Source organism: Netta rufina, assembly GCF_964035555.1.
Source record: "Netta rufina genome assembly, chromosome: Z".
NCBI classification, from domain to species: Eukaryota; Metazoa; Chordata; class Aves; order Anseriformes; family Anatidae; genus Netta; species Netta rufina.
In genome coordinates this window covers 8,267,431-8,287,760 of record NC_140126.1, presented here as the reverse complement: position 1 = coordinate 8,287,760, position 20,330 = coordinate 8,267,431, and the positions used below count along the sequence as shown (strand labels likewise).

General features: G+C 41.2%; 1 protein-coding gene across 1 annotated transcript; it reads left to right on the top strand.

The window, feature by feature from the left end:
* Positions 1-365: 365 nt before the first annotated feature.
* SLC45A2 (solute carrier family 45 member 2) lies at positions 366-16,182 on the top strand (the record flags this gene model as incomplete). The annotated part of the gene is made up of 7 exons (XM_084305052.1): positions 366-804; positions 1,938-2,114; positions 5,038-5,354; positions 9,155-9,298; positions 9,934-10,057; positions 11,015-11,220; positions 15,958-16,182. The coding sequence occupies 7 exons, from the start codon at positions 366-368 to the stop codon at positions 16,180-16,182; spliced, it is 1,632 nt and encodes a 543-aa protein (XP_084161178.1).
* Positions 16,183-20,330: the final 4,148 nt, after the last annotated feature.

Here is a 20,330-nt window from a genome sequence, read left to right as displayed (position 1 = left end):
ATGAGGGCTCTCTATTCCCAGTGTCACTGCTGTCTTGCAGCAGCAAGAGGGGCAGCTTTGTGCCGGGCTGATCCTGCGCCGTGCCCATGTGATGTATACTCCTGTCGTAGGCATGTTTCGCGCTTCAACAGTAACGCTTTAGTCCTGGATGGCTGGCAGCTTTGCAGACATCCAGGAGGGCAGATCTGCTAATGTTAGCGCTCATCCCCGCCCCCTTCCTTTCATAACTTGTGATCGCAGAGCCATAAAAGTATGTGAGTCCCTCCCCCACTGCAGACCAAATCCACCCGGCATATGACCTGCGCTCCATGTCAGCCAGAGCAGGCAGCACCGACTTGCTGGGCCCGGGGCGAGTAACCAGAGCCATGACCTTAACCAAACAGAGCTTCCACAGGGCCCTTCCACCCCCTTCCGAGGTGGCCATGACCAACCTGGACCACACCAGAGGGAAAGAGAAGGCTATGCAGCAATCCGTGCCCAGGACTGGGATGGTGGTACCGAAGAAGCGACTGACGGGAAGGCTGGTCATGCACAGCATGGCGATGTTTGGCAGGGAGTTCTGCTATGCTGTGGAGGCTGCCTTTGTCACGCCGGTGCTGCTCAGTGTAGGGCTGCCCAAGAGCCTCTACAGCCTGGTGTGGCTCATCAGCCCGATCCTGGGCTTCATGCTGCAGCCCGTGGTAGGTTCAGCCAGTGATCACTGCACCTGTAGCTGGGGCAGGAGGCGACCGTTCATTCTGGGTCTGGGCATCATAATGCTGGTAGGCATGGCTTTGTACCTCAATGGGGACGAGATGATCTCAGGTGAGTGAGGGGAATGCGCTGTGCTGACAGACAAAACTCATGCCGGTGTTTTGAATTGGAAAGAAAGGAGGGGTTCCTTTATTTCCCTGTAAAACTTGGGTGTTAACATTAGGTAGCATGTTACTCAGCGGCACTGAAGCAGCTGAGGAGCACTACAATCTATGTTCAGTCCTAATGCTGCATGTTATGTGCCCTGTACGTACTGTTCTGTAGTTTGTGCATGTGATTATGGCATTTTGTATGTTGATCTGCTTGCCTGGTCGGTTCATACTCTGCTTGGGCCTAGAGAAGTTTTTAAGAACTAAAATCTACCTTATTAAGTTAAATTGTTTATGTTGTTTGTATGATGTAGTACAAATCTTAAGAGAATGTCTATTAGTCCATATTTTAGATGGGTCGGCATTCAAATTTATCTGTAATTCATCTTTTAATGTAGCTTTAATTATTGCAACACTTGCTTGGCTCAGGAATGTGTTATGCTGGTGAATAATACAAATCACAACTCCTTGGAAACCCTGTTGCACCTGGAGTGTGCAAAATCAGATAGGAGTGATGTCCCCAGATGCTGTTTTATTTTAGCTTGAGATCTAACTTCTCAAAGATTTGCTAGAAAGTTGTCACTATCATCGTGGCTTGTGTCTCCTTCCTGTGGGAAGGAGCGTGTTTTCACAGATTTATTCTCTGTTTCTGGATATTGCTGTTGTTGTATGTATCTGTATTCATTTACCCAGAAAGAGATGTTAGCCAACTCTTGACTGTCTATAACAGTGCAAGGGTGGAACAAAAGGAGTAAAACAAATAAATACTCCAAAATGCAAGTATTTTAGGCTACCAGAACATGCAATGGAAGTGCATAGAGTAGAGAAAGGCTAGTGATGCTCTCGATTGCAGAGCCTTGAGCTGACAAGTTCCTGCTTGTGTATAAAAGTCAACCTAGCACATCTCAGAGCTACGCAAATTCAAAATATTGTTATCCTGCTTCTTAGATGTCATTCTGTTATGACTGAGCTCTCATGCGTAACAGCATTGTTTAGATTTGGAGGTTTCTGGAAAGAAAAATGGGGTTTTGCAAAACATGACACTATTGCTGTCAGAATGAGGCTTTTTTTTTTTTCTTCTTCTTCTTTTTGTAGCTTTCATCGATGGGAGAGACAAGCAGCAGACGTGGGCAATAGTTGTTACCATGCTGGGAGTAGTGCTTTTTGATTTTGCAGCTGACTTTATTGATGGCCCTATCAAAGCATATTTATTTGATGTCTGCTCTCATCAGGATAAAGAGAAGGGTCTGCATTACCATGCCCTCTTCACAGGTACTCAGATCCTTTATTTTTCTTCCTACTTTGATGGAGGAGAAGGCAGTTGCATGGATTTTATATTCACTCTGTGCTAATCTTGAATGAACTGATCATCTGATTCTGTGCTTCAGTCACGGGTCTTTTGTTGCTGGGTTTTCACTACTTCAGAGCACAGCAACTTGTGATTGCTGCTACAAGAATTCTGCTGCAGAAGGCTGCAGGCATAAACATTTACAGTAGTATAGCCACGGTTCAATTAAGGGTAATTAACTATTTAAAAAAACTATGAAGTAGCGTTTAGTCATTTTGTTCTGATTTTCTTCAAGTTTTTGGTGAAGGAAAAATTAAGAGAAGGATCTTGTTTCCTTGCTGTAGCACTTACACATGACAGAGCAAGTAACCAGCAGTACAGCTGGTTTCTGTTCTTTGACAGTGCTCCAACCCAACATATGCTGCCCTCCACTTTAGAAATAGAAGCTTATGTAAAATCACTATCTTCCAGAAAATAAGACCAAGGGGTTCAGTCCAAAAACTTGCTTCATGTGATTGCCTTTAGACATTTGAAAAGTTGCTGAGTTATAGAAGGAAAGAGTTCACTTAGTCCTGAGTTCGCTTTTGCCCTGTGTTGAGTTCGCTTTTGCCCTGTGTTGAGGAAACACACAGGCAATGCACATAAGGCTGTGCACCTGTAGTGTGACTTTGGAGGAGCTTCCAGCTGTGTCTGAGAGCAGTCACTGTGAAAGGTCTAGACAAAAAACAGGCTAGATGAGAAGTCATGCAGTCTGTATTGATGCAGATTTTTGTGGCATCTGAACCATACCAAGAGCAGAAGCACATGGATTCGGTGGTGGTTACCCCATTTGAGAGGGAGGTGTAGTAGCTATTGGCAACAGACAGATTTTGGATATACGAAATAGCTGCGTCCTGGAACCTGGGCACAGATTCTAAGAGAACCCTGAAGCCACATGGGAATGAAGTCAGTATGAGCCATTAGAAACCCACAGACAACATTTTAATCAATCACTCATTTGGACAGAATGAGGAGTGAGTCTCTAAGTCTCCTGCTTCCAGCAGAACTCTTTACTATTTTTCCTACTGAAAAGTTTTGATTTCTATATTCAGAGCTACTGAACTGATTCATTTGTGTGGTGAAAAGGGATGTAAGATAAATCACATCAAATGCGAGCAGAACAGATTTCTCCGTATTATTTGGTCCAACACCTTGTCACTATATCAAGATCGTCTGTACCTAAACCCATTTGGATGGGTGGTTGCCCAGCTGGAGATTCTGCAGCCCTCCCAAGGGAGCCTGCTCCAGCATTTCACTGGCCTTGCTGTTAAGTGTTTTTCCCTAAAATCTAATCTTAATATACATTTCCTATAGTTAAAATATATTACTCCTTTTCTCTGTCTCTATTACATACAGAAAGCATCCTTCCTTCCCCTTTTTAATTGCTTCTGTTTTATGTATTATTATCTTTCCCCTATTCAGTTCCTTCTTTTTACATTAACTATCCCCAAGACTGCTCTCCAATTTGTCTTTGCCATTTTTAAAGTTCAAACATGAAACTGGATAGCTCGCAGATATAAAACTGAGACAAGTAGAAGAAAGACTGCACATACCCAACACACAACACACAGACTGTGCATTCCAATATCATGATTACTTTTTGTCAAAACAGTATGCAAAAAAGACCTCGAGCATCAAGCATTAACTGCTGTGCAAACATTTAGTGTAAGTTTTCTTCCAAAAGATATTAACAGCTTAATTGTTTTTCATTAGAAAAGCAATGATAGAGTCCCCATCCAGTAGGGCACAAGGAAGGAGGGCTGTGATCAGACCCAAGAGGGAAATAAGTACAGAAAGCCCAGAATGGAATGATAATGATGTGGTGTTTAGGCGAAGCATATGTGGTTCTTGTTACCTCTGTTACTTTTTGTTGGACAGAATGGTTCTGCCGTGCATTGTCTCCAGTTCTCCTAAGCAGAGGAGCAGAAATACATCCAAGTCCTTCAGATGCTTCTGTGCTGGGTCACTTCCACGTCCTGCAGAACCACCTGGTTAACGAGGTGGCAGGACTGTGCAAAGCTGCTTCCCCTGCCAAAGCTACGTGCTGGATGTAACAGTGTACACTTGTACCTTGTGCTTCTGAAACAGCTTGCACTCTCATCAGAAAGAAGGAATTGTAAAACAATAGACTGAATTCTTCTTTTATTAACTTTGAGACACAAGATAGAGTAAACAGTAAAATGAGCATGCTAAATTTTCTGAGATGGGGAAGCTCAATAAGAGGAATTTCTCATTTATATTCGTTCCTTTTTGTTTTCCTTTCCTAGTGGAGAGGTACTGGATTTTGGTGATTACAAAACAACGGTTTTTATTTCATTCCTTTCCTAAAAAAAAAAACACAAACAAACAAACAAAAAACAACATGGAAGCAGTATTTCTGTTCAGATTCTGCTGTATAAAGTACATTTTGCAAAGTCTGAACTACAGATAGTCTTGATGTAATAGGAAAATTGTTTGTTCTACGAAGTTTTAGAAAAAAAACTTTTTTTTTTAGAAAAGTTTTATTTTGTATTACTCACTGTTTCAAAGAAAAGACAGCTTCAAAGAAATGTTTCTGAATCATACAGAATATTGGCTGGCAAAGAGATGTAAGTCCATGTTGCTAAATATTTGGGTCTTTTTTTGAGAGCTTCATCCACCAGAACCAAGGATATTTTCCAAGAGACATTTTGGTAACTGCTCATATGTGGGAACAGCTCAGTGTTCCACTTCCTTGTGATTCTTTCCACATATAATGGTATCTGAAGGGTGTTTATTCAATCATTACTAGAGGGAATCACATGCTGAGGGTATTGTGTGCTGTTTGTTTATTTTATGAATACCAGTAGATTTTTTTCCCCCTTTTTTTTTTTTTTTTTCCCCGTGTAGGCTTAGGAGGAGCCCTGGGTTACCTGACAGGTGCTGTGGATTGGGGTCAAACCATACTAGGATATTCCTTAACATCAGAATTCCAGGTGATTTTCCTCTTGTCAGCCTTGGTTTTCCTAATCTGCCTTACTGTACATCTGCGCAGTATTCCTGAAGTCCCGCTCAGATATAACAAAGAAGAGACAAAGTTATTGTTGGAAGTGACTGACCCCAGGAAGTATAGCTCCATAGAGGAAATCAGGAATGGATACATAGCATGTACTGAAATAAACGCTGCAGCAAAACCAAAGAAACATGCTGCTACATCACGTACAGAGGTAAGTGCAGAGATGATTTTGTAGCCCATATCATTCCATCCTTGGAGACCAACAGCCTTTTAATTAGCTAATGCTGACAATTTAGAATATACCCCTTTCACACACACGCTCAGTAAAAGAATCCTCCACCAGGACGCAACATCAGTAGAAAGTCTTCTTTCTTTTCTTCTTTTGTTATTTATAAAGTATTTCCAGCAAGACAGACAGAGACAGACTAGTCCTGATGCTTTGAACAGTTGGCAGGGATGAGGGAGAACCAGATTCAAGTTTCCACCCTTCGTCAGTTTCTTGTATCCTCCTCATCTGAAATTTGTCAAGAGGATATAATTTGTCCTTCAGTCCTGGCAGAATTCACAACACATTGTGGACAGGAGCTACAGACCATTAATCTTTGATATAAATGTGCAGCTCCCATTGATGTCAACATGCTTCCATATTTAGTACATATGAAGAGTTAGTTCCCTGGTCTGATAAACTTATAGTAGTAGCAGTTATGCTACTGCTCAGTATTTCATTGAGGATTTATTGATGGTGTTGATTTGTTTGAAATTGCTACTTAAGCAACAGTGCAACGTCACTTCCAGGGTTTTAGTTTTATTCTGAAGTGATGATGTAGCTGTGCCTTTGGCAGAATTCAAGGTGGGAGAGAATAGCCTATATTTGCAAGTAATCACTGGTATTTTGTTCCTGCTGAATTCTTATGAGAGATAGCTTCAATCTAAGGCAGCAAAGAAAAGGTGAACCTACCTGAAAAATATCTGGGGAACAAATTTATAGAATAGTCTTAGGAACAGGTAGTGGTTTTCACTGTTTTGTTGATGACTTTTAATGTGGGAATCCTTACCACCCTTTCATGGTATCCTCGGTATGCAAAAGTTAATATATATGTTTGGTTCCTAGTATGGCAGTAAGTAATGAAACAGTTGGCTGTTCATTCATTTCACTTCTTATCTCTTGGCCTTATGTGTATATATCCCTGACACAATTCTTAGGAAATAAGCTAAAAATTAATGAGAACACACAGATGATTTTAAGTTAGAAACCCAAATTCATGTTTAAAGTACCAATATAATGGATTTATTATCTTTTAGTATTTAACACTTGTATTCTAGCAGGTACTCGCAACCCAGATAAGAATATTATTATAGCAGACACCACACAAAGCCAGAATAAAAGATGTACACTGCATGGTGAGGATGCCAGACACGATGAGGGACTGGCAGCAAAGCAGCAGTGTGTCAGGAGAATATGGCTAGAACACTGCAGTGTTTTCCCCGTTTCCCTACCACAGGCCAACCTGAGCAGACAGCATCCTTCACTAGCACAGTTATCTCTGAGCATCCTCTAAATTGTCAGAGACACTCTGTGTCATTGACTGGGCAATGCAAGCTCCAAAAGAAAGGAAGGGCAATGAAGAAGAGAGGGGGCTGGGCTAGCCTCTTGCTTGGCAAGAACTAATACCAGTGAATCAGTAGCATGTGACACCCGAAGAAAAGTTCTGTCATGCACTGCAGGCCAGCTTCTGCTGTTGCCTTTCTTTCTAGGATTTTAGCTGGACAGCCCATCAGATGCTCATTGTGCTTTGATCTGTCTCATGTTTGTTTGATGTGCCTGGGCTTGTGCAAATTCTGGACACTCTCACTACTGCAGTGGTCTGCCTCCTGTGGCACATGTTTTCTGAGTTCATTCATTACCGTAATTACTTCCTTGAATAAATGATTTGGCTTCCTGTTTTTCTGTGCCTCTTTTTTCACAGCAGGCATCACGGCCCTATTTCTTCTAAATTAAGGGCTATGCTCTTACATACTAATAGCGTCCATGGTTATTAATGAGATTTGACCTGTTACAGTATTAACAGAAATCCAAAAATATTCTACTCTTGTTCTTTATTTTGATGCCAAATTACTCCGGATCTATGGCCATAAATCCTGTAATATGAATCCTTATGAATCAGCCTTGAGTTGTACCGATTTTGTAGAAAAAATGATTAGGTATTGTGAGATTTTAAATGATTGTGCATTGGAGGGCACTAAACATATGTATTAAACATTTCTGTTTCCATTTCTACTCTTTAAAATATCTAAATAGAAAGAAAGCTTGTCTAACTGTCAAATTATTATTTAGAATTACTGCCCCTTTAATTTCCCTGACCATATCCTAATACCTTAAAAATACCTTTGAAAGCCTATTTTGAAGAACTTTGTGGAAGAGTTGAACAAATTATATAAGCTAAGTCAAACAATAGCAATTATCCTTGAAATAACGCTAATGAGTTAATGTGGAACTGTCTTGTTTTGTTTTGTTTTGTTTTGTTTGTATAATTGTAGTTGAATAGAATGATTACTCTGTTTAAAATACAGTTAAAAGAGACAGTGATACTGAGAGAAATTCCAAGGGATTTAGACAATATGCAGTTCAAGGTAAAAGTCAGTTACTTGAATTCTGGCATTCCTATGAGGATTAAAAACCTCACACTGGAGCAATGTGTTTTCCAACTTTATATGTGGTGATTGTTCAAAGATCAGCTTGCAGGATAACCTAGCTCAAAGGAAAGCAGAATTGCGAAAAGTAGCTAGAGCACTAAAGGAAGGAGAAAAGTTATCAGCTAACAGCAAATTGAAGACACAATTCAGCTTTCCAGCAATGAACATAACATTAAAGTTTGTCCACATTTAGTGGCCATACAGCTTTCCTCACCACCTCTCCACTGTTGCCACCAAATATTGCTAGAGAAAACTGGAAGTGTTCCATCATGCACAGAATAGTATTAAAAAATAACATTTGTCTTTCTCTGAAAGTAAAGAACCATGCAGGAGCTTTTAAGTAGTAAGGACTCTACATGTATGTTGCAAATGCCTGACATCAAGCACACCTGAAGCACTGAAGAAATCAAGCGAAAGAGGTGATCTGATTTGATGTCTGTGACTGAAAACAAAACAAAATAAAATCAAAAAAAAAAAGTTTTTGGGCACAGGGTTCAGACAAGGAAGAGGGAGATAAGGTGGGGTATTGAAGGTGGCAAGACAATTTGTTTTTCCATGTCAGTGAGATTTGTTAACCCATACCTATAATGTTTTTGATGTTGTATTCAGTTGTTTTACCCATGAGGTGGGGGTGTTCAGGTGCTGGAGCTTACATTATCTGGACAATAGGGTTTTGGGTGGTGCTGCATCTCCTGTCATATCACCTCTTCTTGCTTCTTGAGGGGGAAGATGTAGTGGAAATTCCATAGTGATTATACACCAGAAGAGGTTAAGTTTCTTAGGGAACATAGGACATAGAAAGAGGAATGGGAACAAAGTCTCAGAACTGCAATACTTCGCAACTGATATACTTTAATTCTGAGGACATATTTTTGGGTTTCATTATTTTCCATGGCAGCTTTAAATCTGTGATGGAAAGCTAATTGTCTCCAGGAAATAATTCTTTTCATGTTTATTTTCTTTTGTTTTTTGAGCCCCTGCTGAATGTGTTTTGGCAGAAAATTTTCACTTGGTTCCAGTGGTAATCAATAATTCTACTGCCTGTAACAACAAGCAGTGTTGCTACATCTCTGCTGGTGCACCCCAGCTCCCCAAGTCTCTGTGATCTTTCAGATGACTTTACTACGCAATGGCTTTACAAGTCAAATATACAGTGAAGGACATTCAGTACTCAAGCAACCCATCCTAGCAATAACAAATAAAACACTTTGGAAGTTTAGCAATGAAAAGATACTGAGGCCTTCTCCATTTGCCATCAGCTATTTTATTAGCTTTCAGGGCAATAATACAGTATTATTGTTAAATACTTGCTTTTAGACTCAAAGGCGGATGACCCTTAAATCACTCTTGAAGACGCTTTTCAGCATGCCATCCCACTATCGCTATCTGTGTGTGAGCCACCTCTTTGGATGGATGGCTTTCCTGTCCAACATGCTCTTCTTCACGGATTTCATGGGACAGGTAAAGGTGTAAAATCCTCTTGCTTTTCTTCCCTTGTAGCATCTCCTCCTCCACCAAAAAGAAACAATATATTGTTACAAATCTGAAGGAATGTCAGTGACTCCCATCCAGTATGCCATGTTTCCTTGCCTTTTTTTGGTCTCTTTAAGTGAGAGGGAGTTTTAGTTTCCTGCAATGTATATGAACACCTAAAAGAAAAATTTTACTTGGCTGGATAGGGGACTGAATAAGAGAATGACTGATTGGAAAAACGTATGTGCAGCATGAAAGAAAAAAAAGTAGTTATAGATAAATTAGAAAATAGATGCTAAAGCAGGAAAGCAGAAGCAGAGAGAGAAGGAGGGTGGGAGATGGGACACTCAAAGGAAAACAGGCAAATGAGTGGACAGTCCAGAAAAAAATTGAGGGTAAGAAATGAGGACAAATCTGGTACGTGAGAGTCTGGGAGAAATGAGTGTGAAATCTGAAGAACTGCAAATGGCTGATGGGGGCGCCGCTTGAAAGATTTCTTGGGTGCTGATCATTACCCCTGCCAGGGATGAGGCCCTGTCTTGAGTCCCATGTTCTGGTAAGCAGGAGGTATTGTATACATGCAATGCATCCTTGTCTTTTGTGATCTCTATGGTCTCTTTCAGGTTGTATACCAAGGTAGTCCTTATGCACCTCATAACTCCACGGTTTACCTTACCTACAGAAGAGGTGTAGAGGTTGGATGCTGGGGGCTGTGCATCAATGCAATTTCATCCTCAGTCTATTCTTGTAAGTATCCAGGAATGTACTCCAGCACTGTTTTAAATCAGTGTTTATACTGCTTTCAGTTTGCCATTGTTTAAAAAAATAAAGTGATGCCAAATATTTTTTTATTCACAAAAACCTTAAGAAATATTACATTCTCAGCAGCGTTATAAATCTGTATCTTGACATGAGCAGTTCCTGTCTGGACCATGTGATGAGGGGTCACTTTAAGAGTAAGGCATTGTGCTGCATATGAACTGACCCTAAACACTGAGTATTATCCTAAAGTTAAATGTCAGAGTAAAATCAAGCCATGGTTATCATTCTGAGATGCTCTTTCACCTAGCAGACCTGTAGCATTAGGTTTTCAAAGGTCTGATGGTCTCTCCCCCTCTGCATTTCTCACAAAATGACCTTTTCACACTACAGTAGAAGTTCTTGCCAAAAAAGTGAACCTTGCTCTCAAAAATTATGTGTAAATACTCTAGCACAGCTTCTCAAATAAATCTCACCATAGCTCTTACCCAGGATTTAAAAATTTCTTGCTTTCCAAAAACTCAAATTAGGAGCATTTTGGGAGTTGAAGTGAGCACCTAAAAGAAGCTTTCTCATTTGGAGCTTAACTATAGGCATTTATGTAGCACCTCTTTCAGCTCAGACAAGGGCTGATGCCAAATGTTCCCATTGTAATCAAACAGCGGAAATGTCTGAGGTTGTCAATGGGGCAGTTCTTCCAGAATGGCTGTTAACTACTTCTTCTCAGAGCTTGGTTATGTCTGAATAAATGTATCTCCAGAGACAGTTAGCAAAAAGAAGCATTCTGCAGCAAGTTTATAACCGCAGTAATTTAAGGCAACTTCAAAAATCAATAATTTTCTCCTTCATTTCATCTTACGAAATAAAACTCCTTAAAGGAATTCCCCAATGAAATGTGACTTATTCTGTTCTAGTCTCAGCAGCATTTTTTCTTTCTTTCCCCAGACCTGCAGAAAATCCTTCTGCAATACATAGGATTAAAGGGACTTTATTTCATTGGATACCTACTTTTTGGATTGGGTACTGGATTAATTGGCTTGTTTCCCAACGTCTATTCCACTCTGGCTCTGTGTTCCCTCTTTGGTGTCATGTCCAGCACACTGTACACAGTGCCATTCCAACTCATTGCAGAGTATCACAGAGAAGAAGAGGTAAGTTCAATGTCTAAAGAAGGGTAAATCTGTTTAGTCTGTTTTGGCAGAACAGAATCACAGAATCACAGAATTTTTCTAGGTTGGAAGAGACCTCAAGGTCATCGAGTCCAACCTCCAACCTAACGCTAACAGCCCTCCACTAAACCATATCCCTAAGCTCTACATCTAAACGTCTTTTGAAGACTTCCAGGGATGGTGACTCCACCACTTCCCTGGGCAGCCTGTTCCAGTGCCTCACAACCCTTTCAGTGAAGAAGTTCTTCCTAACATCTAACCTAAAACTCCCCTGGCTCAACTTAAGCCCATTCCCCCTCGTCCTGTCACCAGGCACGTGGGAGAACAGGCCAACCCCCACCTCGCTACAGCCTCCCTTGAGGTACCTAAAAAGAGCGATAAGGTCACCCCTGAGCCTCCTCTTCTCCAGGCTGAACAAGCCCAGCTCCCTCAGCCGCTCCTCGTAGGACTTGTTCTCCAGGCCCCTCACCAGCTTCGTCGCCCTTCTCTGCACCCGCTCAAGCACCTCGATGTCCTTCTTGTAGCGAGGGGCCCAAAACTGAACACAGTACTCGAGGTGTGGCCTCACCAGAGCTGAGTACAGGGGGACGATCACCTCCCTAGCCCTGCTGGTCACGCTGTTCCTGATACAAGCCAGGATGCCGTTGGCCTTCTTGGCTACCTGAGCACACTGCTGGCTCATATTCAGCCGACTATCCACCATCACTCCCAGGTCCTTCTCTGCCTGGCAGCTCTCCAACCATTCCTCTCCCAGCCTGTAGCTCTGCTTGGGGTTATTGCGCCCCAGGTGCAGGACCCGGCACTTGGCCTTGTTGAACTTCATGCAGTTGACCTCAGCCCATCGGTGCAGCCTATCCAGATCCTCCTGCAGAGCTTTCCTACCCTCAAGCAGATCGACACACGCACCTAACTTGGTGTCATCTGCGAACTTACTGAGGGTGCACTCGATGCCCTCGTCCAGATCATCGATGAAGATATTAAAGAGGACCGGCCCCAGCACTGAGCCCTGGGGGACGCCACTAGTGACTGGCCTCCAACTGGACTTGGCTCCATTCACCACGACTCTTTGGGCCCGGCTATCCAGCCAGTTTCTAACCCAGCGAAGCGTGCGCCAGTCCAAGCCAAGAGCAGCCAGTTTCTTGAGGAGAATGCTGTGGGAGACGGTGTCAAAAGCCTTGCTGAAGTCAAGGTAGACCACATCCACAGCCTTTCCCTCATCCACCCAGCGCGTCACTCTGTCATAGAAGGAGATCAGGTTCGTCAGGCATGACCTGCCTTTCATAAAGCCATGCTGACTGGGCCTGATCGCCTGCTTCCCCTGCAAGTGCTGCATGATGACTCTCAGGAGGATCTGCTCCATGAGCTTTCCTGGCACTGAGGTCAAACTGACAGGCCTGTAGTTTCCCGGGTCTGCCCTCCGGCCCTTCTTGTAGATGGGCGTCACGTTTGCTAGCCGCCAGTCGATTGGAACCTCCCCTGATAGCCAGGACTGTTGATAAATGATGGATAGTGGCTTGGCCAGCTCCTCTGCCAGTTCCCTCAGTACCCTTGGGTGGATCCCATCCGGCCCCATCGACTTGTGCACATCTAAGTGCCGTAGCAGGTCACCAACCAGTTCTTCATGGATAATGAGGGCCACATCCTGCTCCCCATCCCCTTCCACCAGCTCAGGGTACTGAGTATCCAGAGAACATCCGGTATTGCCGCTAAAGACTGAGGCAAAGAAGTCATTGAGCACCTCCGCCTTTTCCTCATCTCTTGTAACTAAGTTTCCCCCCTCATCCAGTAAAGGATGGAACATTGGATAGAACTGGCAAACAGGTTTTAATTGTAATTTCAAACTATTTACGGTGACACGTTATGAACAGAAAGTTTCTGACATAAAGATGTTCAAGACTTTATTAAACAACACTAATATTATTAGTTGTCATGTAGCTACATGACACCTCGCAGCTAAGGTCCCAGCTCCAGGCTCTCCAAACAGAGTCCTGCATTGAGACAAATAATTATTTATCATCCCAGCTGAAACAAAGCCAGTCACAATACATGTTCAGGCAGGAAGAGGATAACAGGGCTCCAATTTGTGTTGCTTTCAAGGACTGCCTTCCTAAGAATCAAATCTAAACCACCGCTTTGTGCACCATTGATCTCTCAGCTGTGTGTGTGTGCCCTTGTTTCTAAATGCAAGGGGCTCAGGCTGAGCAGCTGCCAAACTCAAATTACTTCAGGGAATCATAGCCTGTTCATATTAGCTGAGGAACTGACTTCTGAGGCCCTAAAGTTAATAATCAGGCTGTAAAAGCTGTCAGAAGTTTCAGTTAACTGCAAAGTGTTACAAAAAACTGTTAGCTGATAAAGATATGCAATTCAAGTACGAACAGCTTTATGTAGCTCAGTAATAAATTATACTCCACATTCTTGTTCTCCCTCTAAATGTCTGGGGTTGTTTTTGGTCTTCCACAGCATGAAATCCTGTTTCCAAAGGAAATCTGGAAAAGCCTGCATTCCTTCTATCATGTTACTGGACACAGCAAGATCTTAAAGTCTTGTAAAGAGTTTAGCTCTTTAATGGAAAAGTTCTCTCAAATTAGTAAGAGAGCTGGAAACAAGAAGGATTAAGGAGAATTGGGAGGACTTAGGAAAAGTTCTCATTATGTCCAGTGACATTCAAAGAAATTAATATAGAAAGTGTTGAACAGTTGAAAAGCAAAAAAATATATATATACTTGAGACCAGCACAGGACTAGATTAAGTCCATGAGAACATATCCTACTGTTCTATATGACTTCTAAGCATCATCACCTGAATGATGAGTACAAGAAAACCCTAAATTACTCTGTTGAATCCTAGGAGGATGTTTCAAGGTGAATAAATATTTCATAGATCCGATTCACAATTTTTTCAGTTAATTTCCCTGTTTCTTCCAACAGAAAACAATTACAATGCAGAATTTCAGAGGGATTTAACAAAAGACAGGGTCTGAACCCAGTTTGGGGTAGGATCACAACCCTAATCTTAGGCCAGCCAGCTCAGAGAAAGGGAGTAAAGTAGTTATAAGTAAATTATAGCCCATCTCTGACTCAGACTTGTTTCAAGATAGAAGTGAAATAGAATATGCTGAGTGTAAATGGACCTTGTACTTAATAGGCTTCAAATGTGACTTGTGAGAGAACTGATTGTTTCTTGTTTGGTGTATGGTACTTGCTATGCCAGATGTTAAATGATAATTCTACATGAGATCTGACATCTGACATTAACAGAATTAGGTTTGTCCCAAACCTTCTATAATAGGAAAAAAAAAATAAGTAAAGAGGAAACATCAAGTGCAAGATTGTGTTCATTCACACATTCATATTATTGTGGTCAGAACTACTGGCACATAGGAACCCTGGGCAGAGCACAGCAAAACAGTTGTAATTCCAAAGAAATTGTGTCTAAAATTGAAAATACTTCAGAGGAAAGGTCTGCATTATTCCAAAACAAAGAACAGACTTTTTCCCTCAGTATGCAGTCTACCAAAATCATGTGCTGGTTTTTAAAATGCTGCCCTTTCAATTCCTGTTCCATGCTGCTGTTCCCTGGGATCCAAATTCAGTTTCATCTACGGGATTAGGAAGACACTGCCTCCAGTAATTTTGAGCTTTGGGTGGTAACAGCTCAAAAACAATATAACAGGTCTTGAAAAAAAGCATCCTAATCACAATCAAGAGCATTTGGATAGAGACCAGCTCAGCTAGCACACAGCACAGAAACCCTCTGTGTGTTACAAAGCAACTGTCTCCATTCAACTGCAAGAACAATAAATACGTAAACTTTTATGTAATTTTCCAATGAAACAGAGCAGTTGGCACATTGCCTGTGATCATGTCCAGTTCAGTTTTGAAGGTCTCCGTGGGTGGAAGCTCTACAACCTCTCTGGACAGCCTGTTCCAGTGTTCAGCCAACCTCACATGGTGCTTGTATATGAGATGCTCATATAGAATAAAACCTTTTCCTCTGCTATGTATGCCATTTGAATGTCATAGCTGATAATGGCCTTCTGTAATGTAGAAGAATCCTAGTCTGTACATTCATTCTCAGACTTTTTTTTCAGAAATAAAAGCATTACAGTTAGATTTTAATAGTGAACTCCTTTATGTGCTTTGAGGCATAACTTCAGAGCACAAGAGCTCCATTACAACAAATTATGATCTGTATGTGTGTGGGACATACTATGTCTCAATACCCCCTGAGGCCCTCCTTACAGTTGGACCTGATGATCTTGAAGGTCTCTTCCATTCCTTTTCCATTCTGTCATTGCTAGATGATTGTATGATGCAGCCATGTGAGAGCTGGAGTGAAAATATCCTTGACAGGGTGTCCTGTACAGTGAATTTTTCTCCTTATATTAGTTTGCCAGAGCTCAAGTAGACCTGAACTTCAAGGAAAGGATTGGTTTTGCTGATCATTCTTCGATTCCTTCCTTGAAAGAAGGGTTAGAGGGAAAAGTTGGAGGTGGGAGAAAAGGGACAATTTGGAAAACTTACTATCACTTGTAAAATCTGTTTGAACTTTGTAACCTCTGTGGGACAGGCAGGAGAAAATGGAAAGGAAAAAGAGAGCTATTGGCTTGTTTTGCTGCACTTGAATGTCATGACAGTGCATCATCAGCTGAGAGGTGCAAGTTACCAGCAGTGTTTAAGTTCCCTTCCTTGAATCTTGTTTTTTGCTTATTTGCAGGTACAGAGTCTGCGAGAAGATGAACAAGACACAGATCACAGGCGAGGGAAGGGCATCGACTGCGCTGCTCTCACCTGCATGGTCCAGCTGGCCCAGATCATTCTTGGTGTGGGCCTGGGGCTCTTGGTTAGTGTAGCTGGCAGTGTGGTCACTGTGATTTCTGCATCGATGGTGTCACTGATCGGCTGCTGCTTTGTTGCTTTTTGTGTTCGATATGTGGGGTAGAACTGCGTGAAGCAATTGGAAGAAATTCCCCTAGGGGAATGTTTTCTTTTTGGGTCAGTAGCACTGGTGCTCTTGCCATGCTGATGCTACTGGTACACCCTCCTCTCTTACCTGCTTGGAGCAGTTGCAATTCCAGAGCATCACTTATCTGCAAAGTGAAGACCTGGTAAAACTGGTTGCCTCAAGCCTCAGATCGAAAGTTTCTCTTTTTTGGGTGCTTTACTACTTCCTTCCTGCTGACCTCAGTGTATTAACACACTGTATTGTATGTGAAGACACGTCTGCCTGTGGTGTCATGATGCCCTGTTTGAGAAGCCATGAAACTTACTGTCAGTTTGTGGAAGTAGATGAAGTGTATGATAAATTGAAGAAGTGATAAAAATGGACAGAGTTGGGATGAAAGTTGTTATTTATCTTGTTTTAAAAGTATCTTAAGTGTGGGGCTATTTTCTTTGGTAGTCAAAAGCTGCAGGAGCATCAAACAGGTGTCATAAGCCATGGTGCTATTATGCCATGATTAGCAGGATCATTAAATGGTATATTAACCTCCTGGCTATCATAAAAAGAGATTTGGGTATGGAAGGTGATTGGAATGTAAAAAACGTTGAAGCTAATTGTTTAAAAGCATAATACTAAAGCAATTATTTTATACTGGATCCTGCTGCTTGTGTACAAATGAAATGAAAGTACTGGCTGGCTTTGCCAGTTTTGAAAGTTTGGCTAAGGCTGCTCTGCAAATCCATTTTTAGGCACCTAAACAATTGATCTACAGGAAAAGTGCAATTTCTTAATTCTTAAAAGTCTGTCCTCTTGACTTTGATACTATAATTGAAAAAAATAAACTTGGTGAAAATAAGAATTGTATTTATGGTGGTAAGCCAGTCAAACCTTGGCATTGGAAATAACAGTATTTACCTTAATGTAGTATCTGTTTTCTCTGTTTACCTGCATATGTCTAGCCTTGCGTGAAATGTTTTTTGTTCTTTACAGAATGCTCTAAGTCAATTCAGTTCTGCAAAGGTTGTCATGAATTATTGTACATATGTAACTCTAAACTCTACAGTCCAGTTATTTGTGTTTAATTGAGTATGGAGTTTGATTCCTATTTTTATTATATTGCCAGAGTTTCAAAGGCCCTTTGTTTGTGAAAGTGATATACTGTATTTATGCTGTGCTTCCTCTATTCTGGAGATTGTCATTTGTTATGTTACGTGCTAAGCACCATGAAGCTATCCACTAATGCAATATTTTTAATGTATGGGGATACAGAGAAAGACTGCTGCCAAGTATGTTTTTATATACATGTTGCACATGAGCAGTCTTGACTGTTCAGCAAGCTAGCTGTTGAGCTCATCATCTCTTGGAGTAGCTCCACACAGTGTGAACTGACACCAATGCATGCAAATCATTGGATTTGAGCATGAGAAGCCCCTGCACAGGTACACCAGCTTCAGCTTTGTTTTTAAGAGTGTGGCAAGTCATTTATTCTCATGGGGAAAAAATAAATAAAAATTTACCTTATATAAACCCATTAATTATACCAAGCCTGTGAAAGCCTCAGCTGCCTTTTTGTGTCTGTCACCTCTGGAGGCCCCAAATGGGGCTCAGTTCCTGGCAGACTGTACCTTTCTCCACAGCTCCTTCATCCTGCCTTGTGAAAAATACAAGTGTTATGGTTTCTTCCATTTTGTGTCTCTTCATTAATCCTTCTGTTATACTCAAGAAAGAGAAGACCTTGTAAGAATTAACACCCTGGACTGTGCTTGAAACACTTTGTAGGTGCTGGGATGGCTGGAGCACAAGGGCCTCACCCAGGACAAAGAGGAGAAGGCCAGAAAATGAAGGATCAGTTCACTTATTGCCATCATTAACTTGCATTGATGCAGCATCTTGCAGGAGGAGGAATTTTTAAGGGAAGAGCAAGACTTCTGTGGAGCCATAAAAATAAGGAAAGGGGGAGGTGATTTACTTTTGTAGGACGAGAAGACAAAGCACCATGTAGACCTATGCTTCAGGAGCTGAGAATGGGTTAACTATGTTAAGCTCTAATTCCAATGTGAGGATGGGAAAGGAAATTTGCAACATTTACTTCTTTTTTTTTTTTTGGTAACATTTTCTCTGAGGTTTAATACCATCAGAACATTAAAATTTGAACAGTCAGTGCTATCTCTGCTCTCTCACACAAAGGGAAAGCTGGCATTGATTCAGGCCCACGGAGTGACGGTAGGTCTGTAGCAACATAAGAATTGTGAACCTGAAAAGAGAAGGGAGATGTGACTATCTTAAACATCAAAGCTTTTATTTACAAGTCTGTTCAGAGAAAAATGTTTCAGGCACTCACATCATCTTTCTCATTATCTTTCCTTTTTTCAGATGAGTTGTGTGCTACAGAGCACACAACAGAATAGATTCAGCTTTTCTTTGACAATCTTCCCATAAAAACATCCTATATTTGCTTCTAATGCTTAAAAGTAATGTCCAACTCAATGTGTCTTTGTCACAAGCAAGCAAAAAAATAAGTACAATTTGGAAAACTCTTTAAAACAGAAGTATGGTTGTGCTTACTCTGAAGCAAAAAATATATATATTTCAGGTGTCTCCGGAAACAGTCAAAAATGTTGATTCATGACAAGAGAGAAAAGAAAGTATTTTTTTCAGTTACTGAGTTATGTTACAGGCACTGAAGAACCACATTAGTGCTACTAATTTAAGAAGTTCCACCTTTTCTGTCTTTCTACATTAGTTCAGGACTTAATTTGAGTTATCAGTATGATCAGTTTCTATATTTAATATCAGCTTCTATTGCAATTATGTGAGTTTGAAAGTTAGAAGGACCCTGGGTCTGATCTTTCTCGTCTAATTTTGCTTCCGTATACATAAAATCAAATAAATATCTATGTTGTGTCTCGGCAAATGAGATGTCTAGATGAAGACGCAGATATTTTGCAATAACCAGCCTTCCAGCTCTCCCACTTTAACAGAGGTAATCATGGCAGAATGAAAGGAGGCAGGAAACAAACCTGCTGCCTTATCTTCCTGATGCTTTCCTTTTTCTTTCTCTGACAAGTGCCTGTCATTTCCTTCCATTTAATAAACTGGCCTGTCATGTAAGTAAAATGTTTTAAGAAGCTTTGATTCTCTTGTTTAGAGTACTTGCAGTATTGGTAATGTCACAGATGCTCCCACACGCGCACAATTTTCATTCTTTCTCAGCGATTTCAAAAGATTTCTTTGACTTCCAAACAAGCAAACAAGGTGGTTTGTGGGAGACACTTTTCTTCAAAATAAATTAGATATCTCAGGATGAATCACAAAAGCCTTTGCCTTGGTACAACTCAGTTTTAGCATTGGTGCCTGCAAATCACCAGTCCCTGCAATGTGCCAAAATACAGGGAGATAGTGATATAAATAGGAGACGTGTTGATGCTGACATTTGATATTTTTGGACTGTAACGGAGTTGCTTCATGAAGGAAAAGGGTGGAAGTATCTGCAGTAAAATGTTTTCACATTATTTTTGACATGATAAAGCTGTACAAAAATTACCTACAAAACAGAACTTTTCCATTTAAGTCTCCAGCATTCATTTCTCATTCCCTAGCTGCTCTACTTTGTTTATTTAAACAGCAAATGTTTGGGACCAGTTGTGCAAAACTAAACTCTGAAAAAGGTTTCTTAATTCTGTTGCCTTCTATGCTGTATTCAATTTCATACATGCTTGTTTGGTTTACTCATGTTGTATTAATTTGTTGTATCACCTGAAGTATTTCTGCTTGAAAATGAACTTACCTCTCCATGTATTACTATTTTACCTGTGTATTAAAAGTAACGGCTTCATATCATGCAGGTCCATCAAACCAGAGAATACTGCCTCGTGTTGCTTTAAGTAACTACTTGCAGTAGCTGGAAAACAAAATTTCGTGCTCTCCACTATGGAGGGTGCAGTAGGCTGGGAGAAAATTACCGGAGACCAAGAATGCTCCAAGGAAAAGGGAATGGGTCTGGTGCCTTCCTAAGAGCCCAGCACTTCTTTCCTTCCCAAAGGCAGTGTGCTTGTTTGCCCCCCGGTGTTCAATGGCATTATAGCACTTCCCTAGGGCATGGGACCTGCCTTTCCCTATTGCTTTCTAACCCAAAGCCTGCCCCTCTC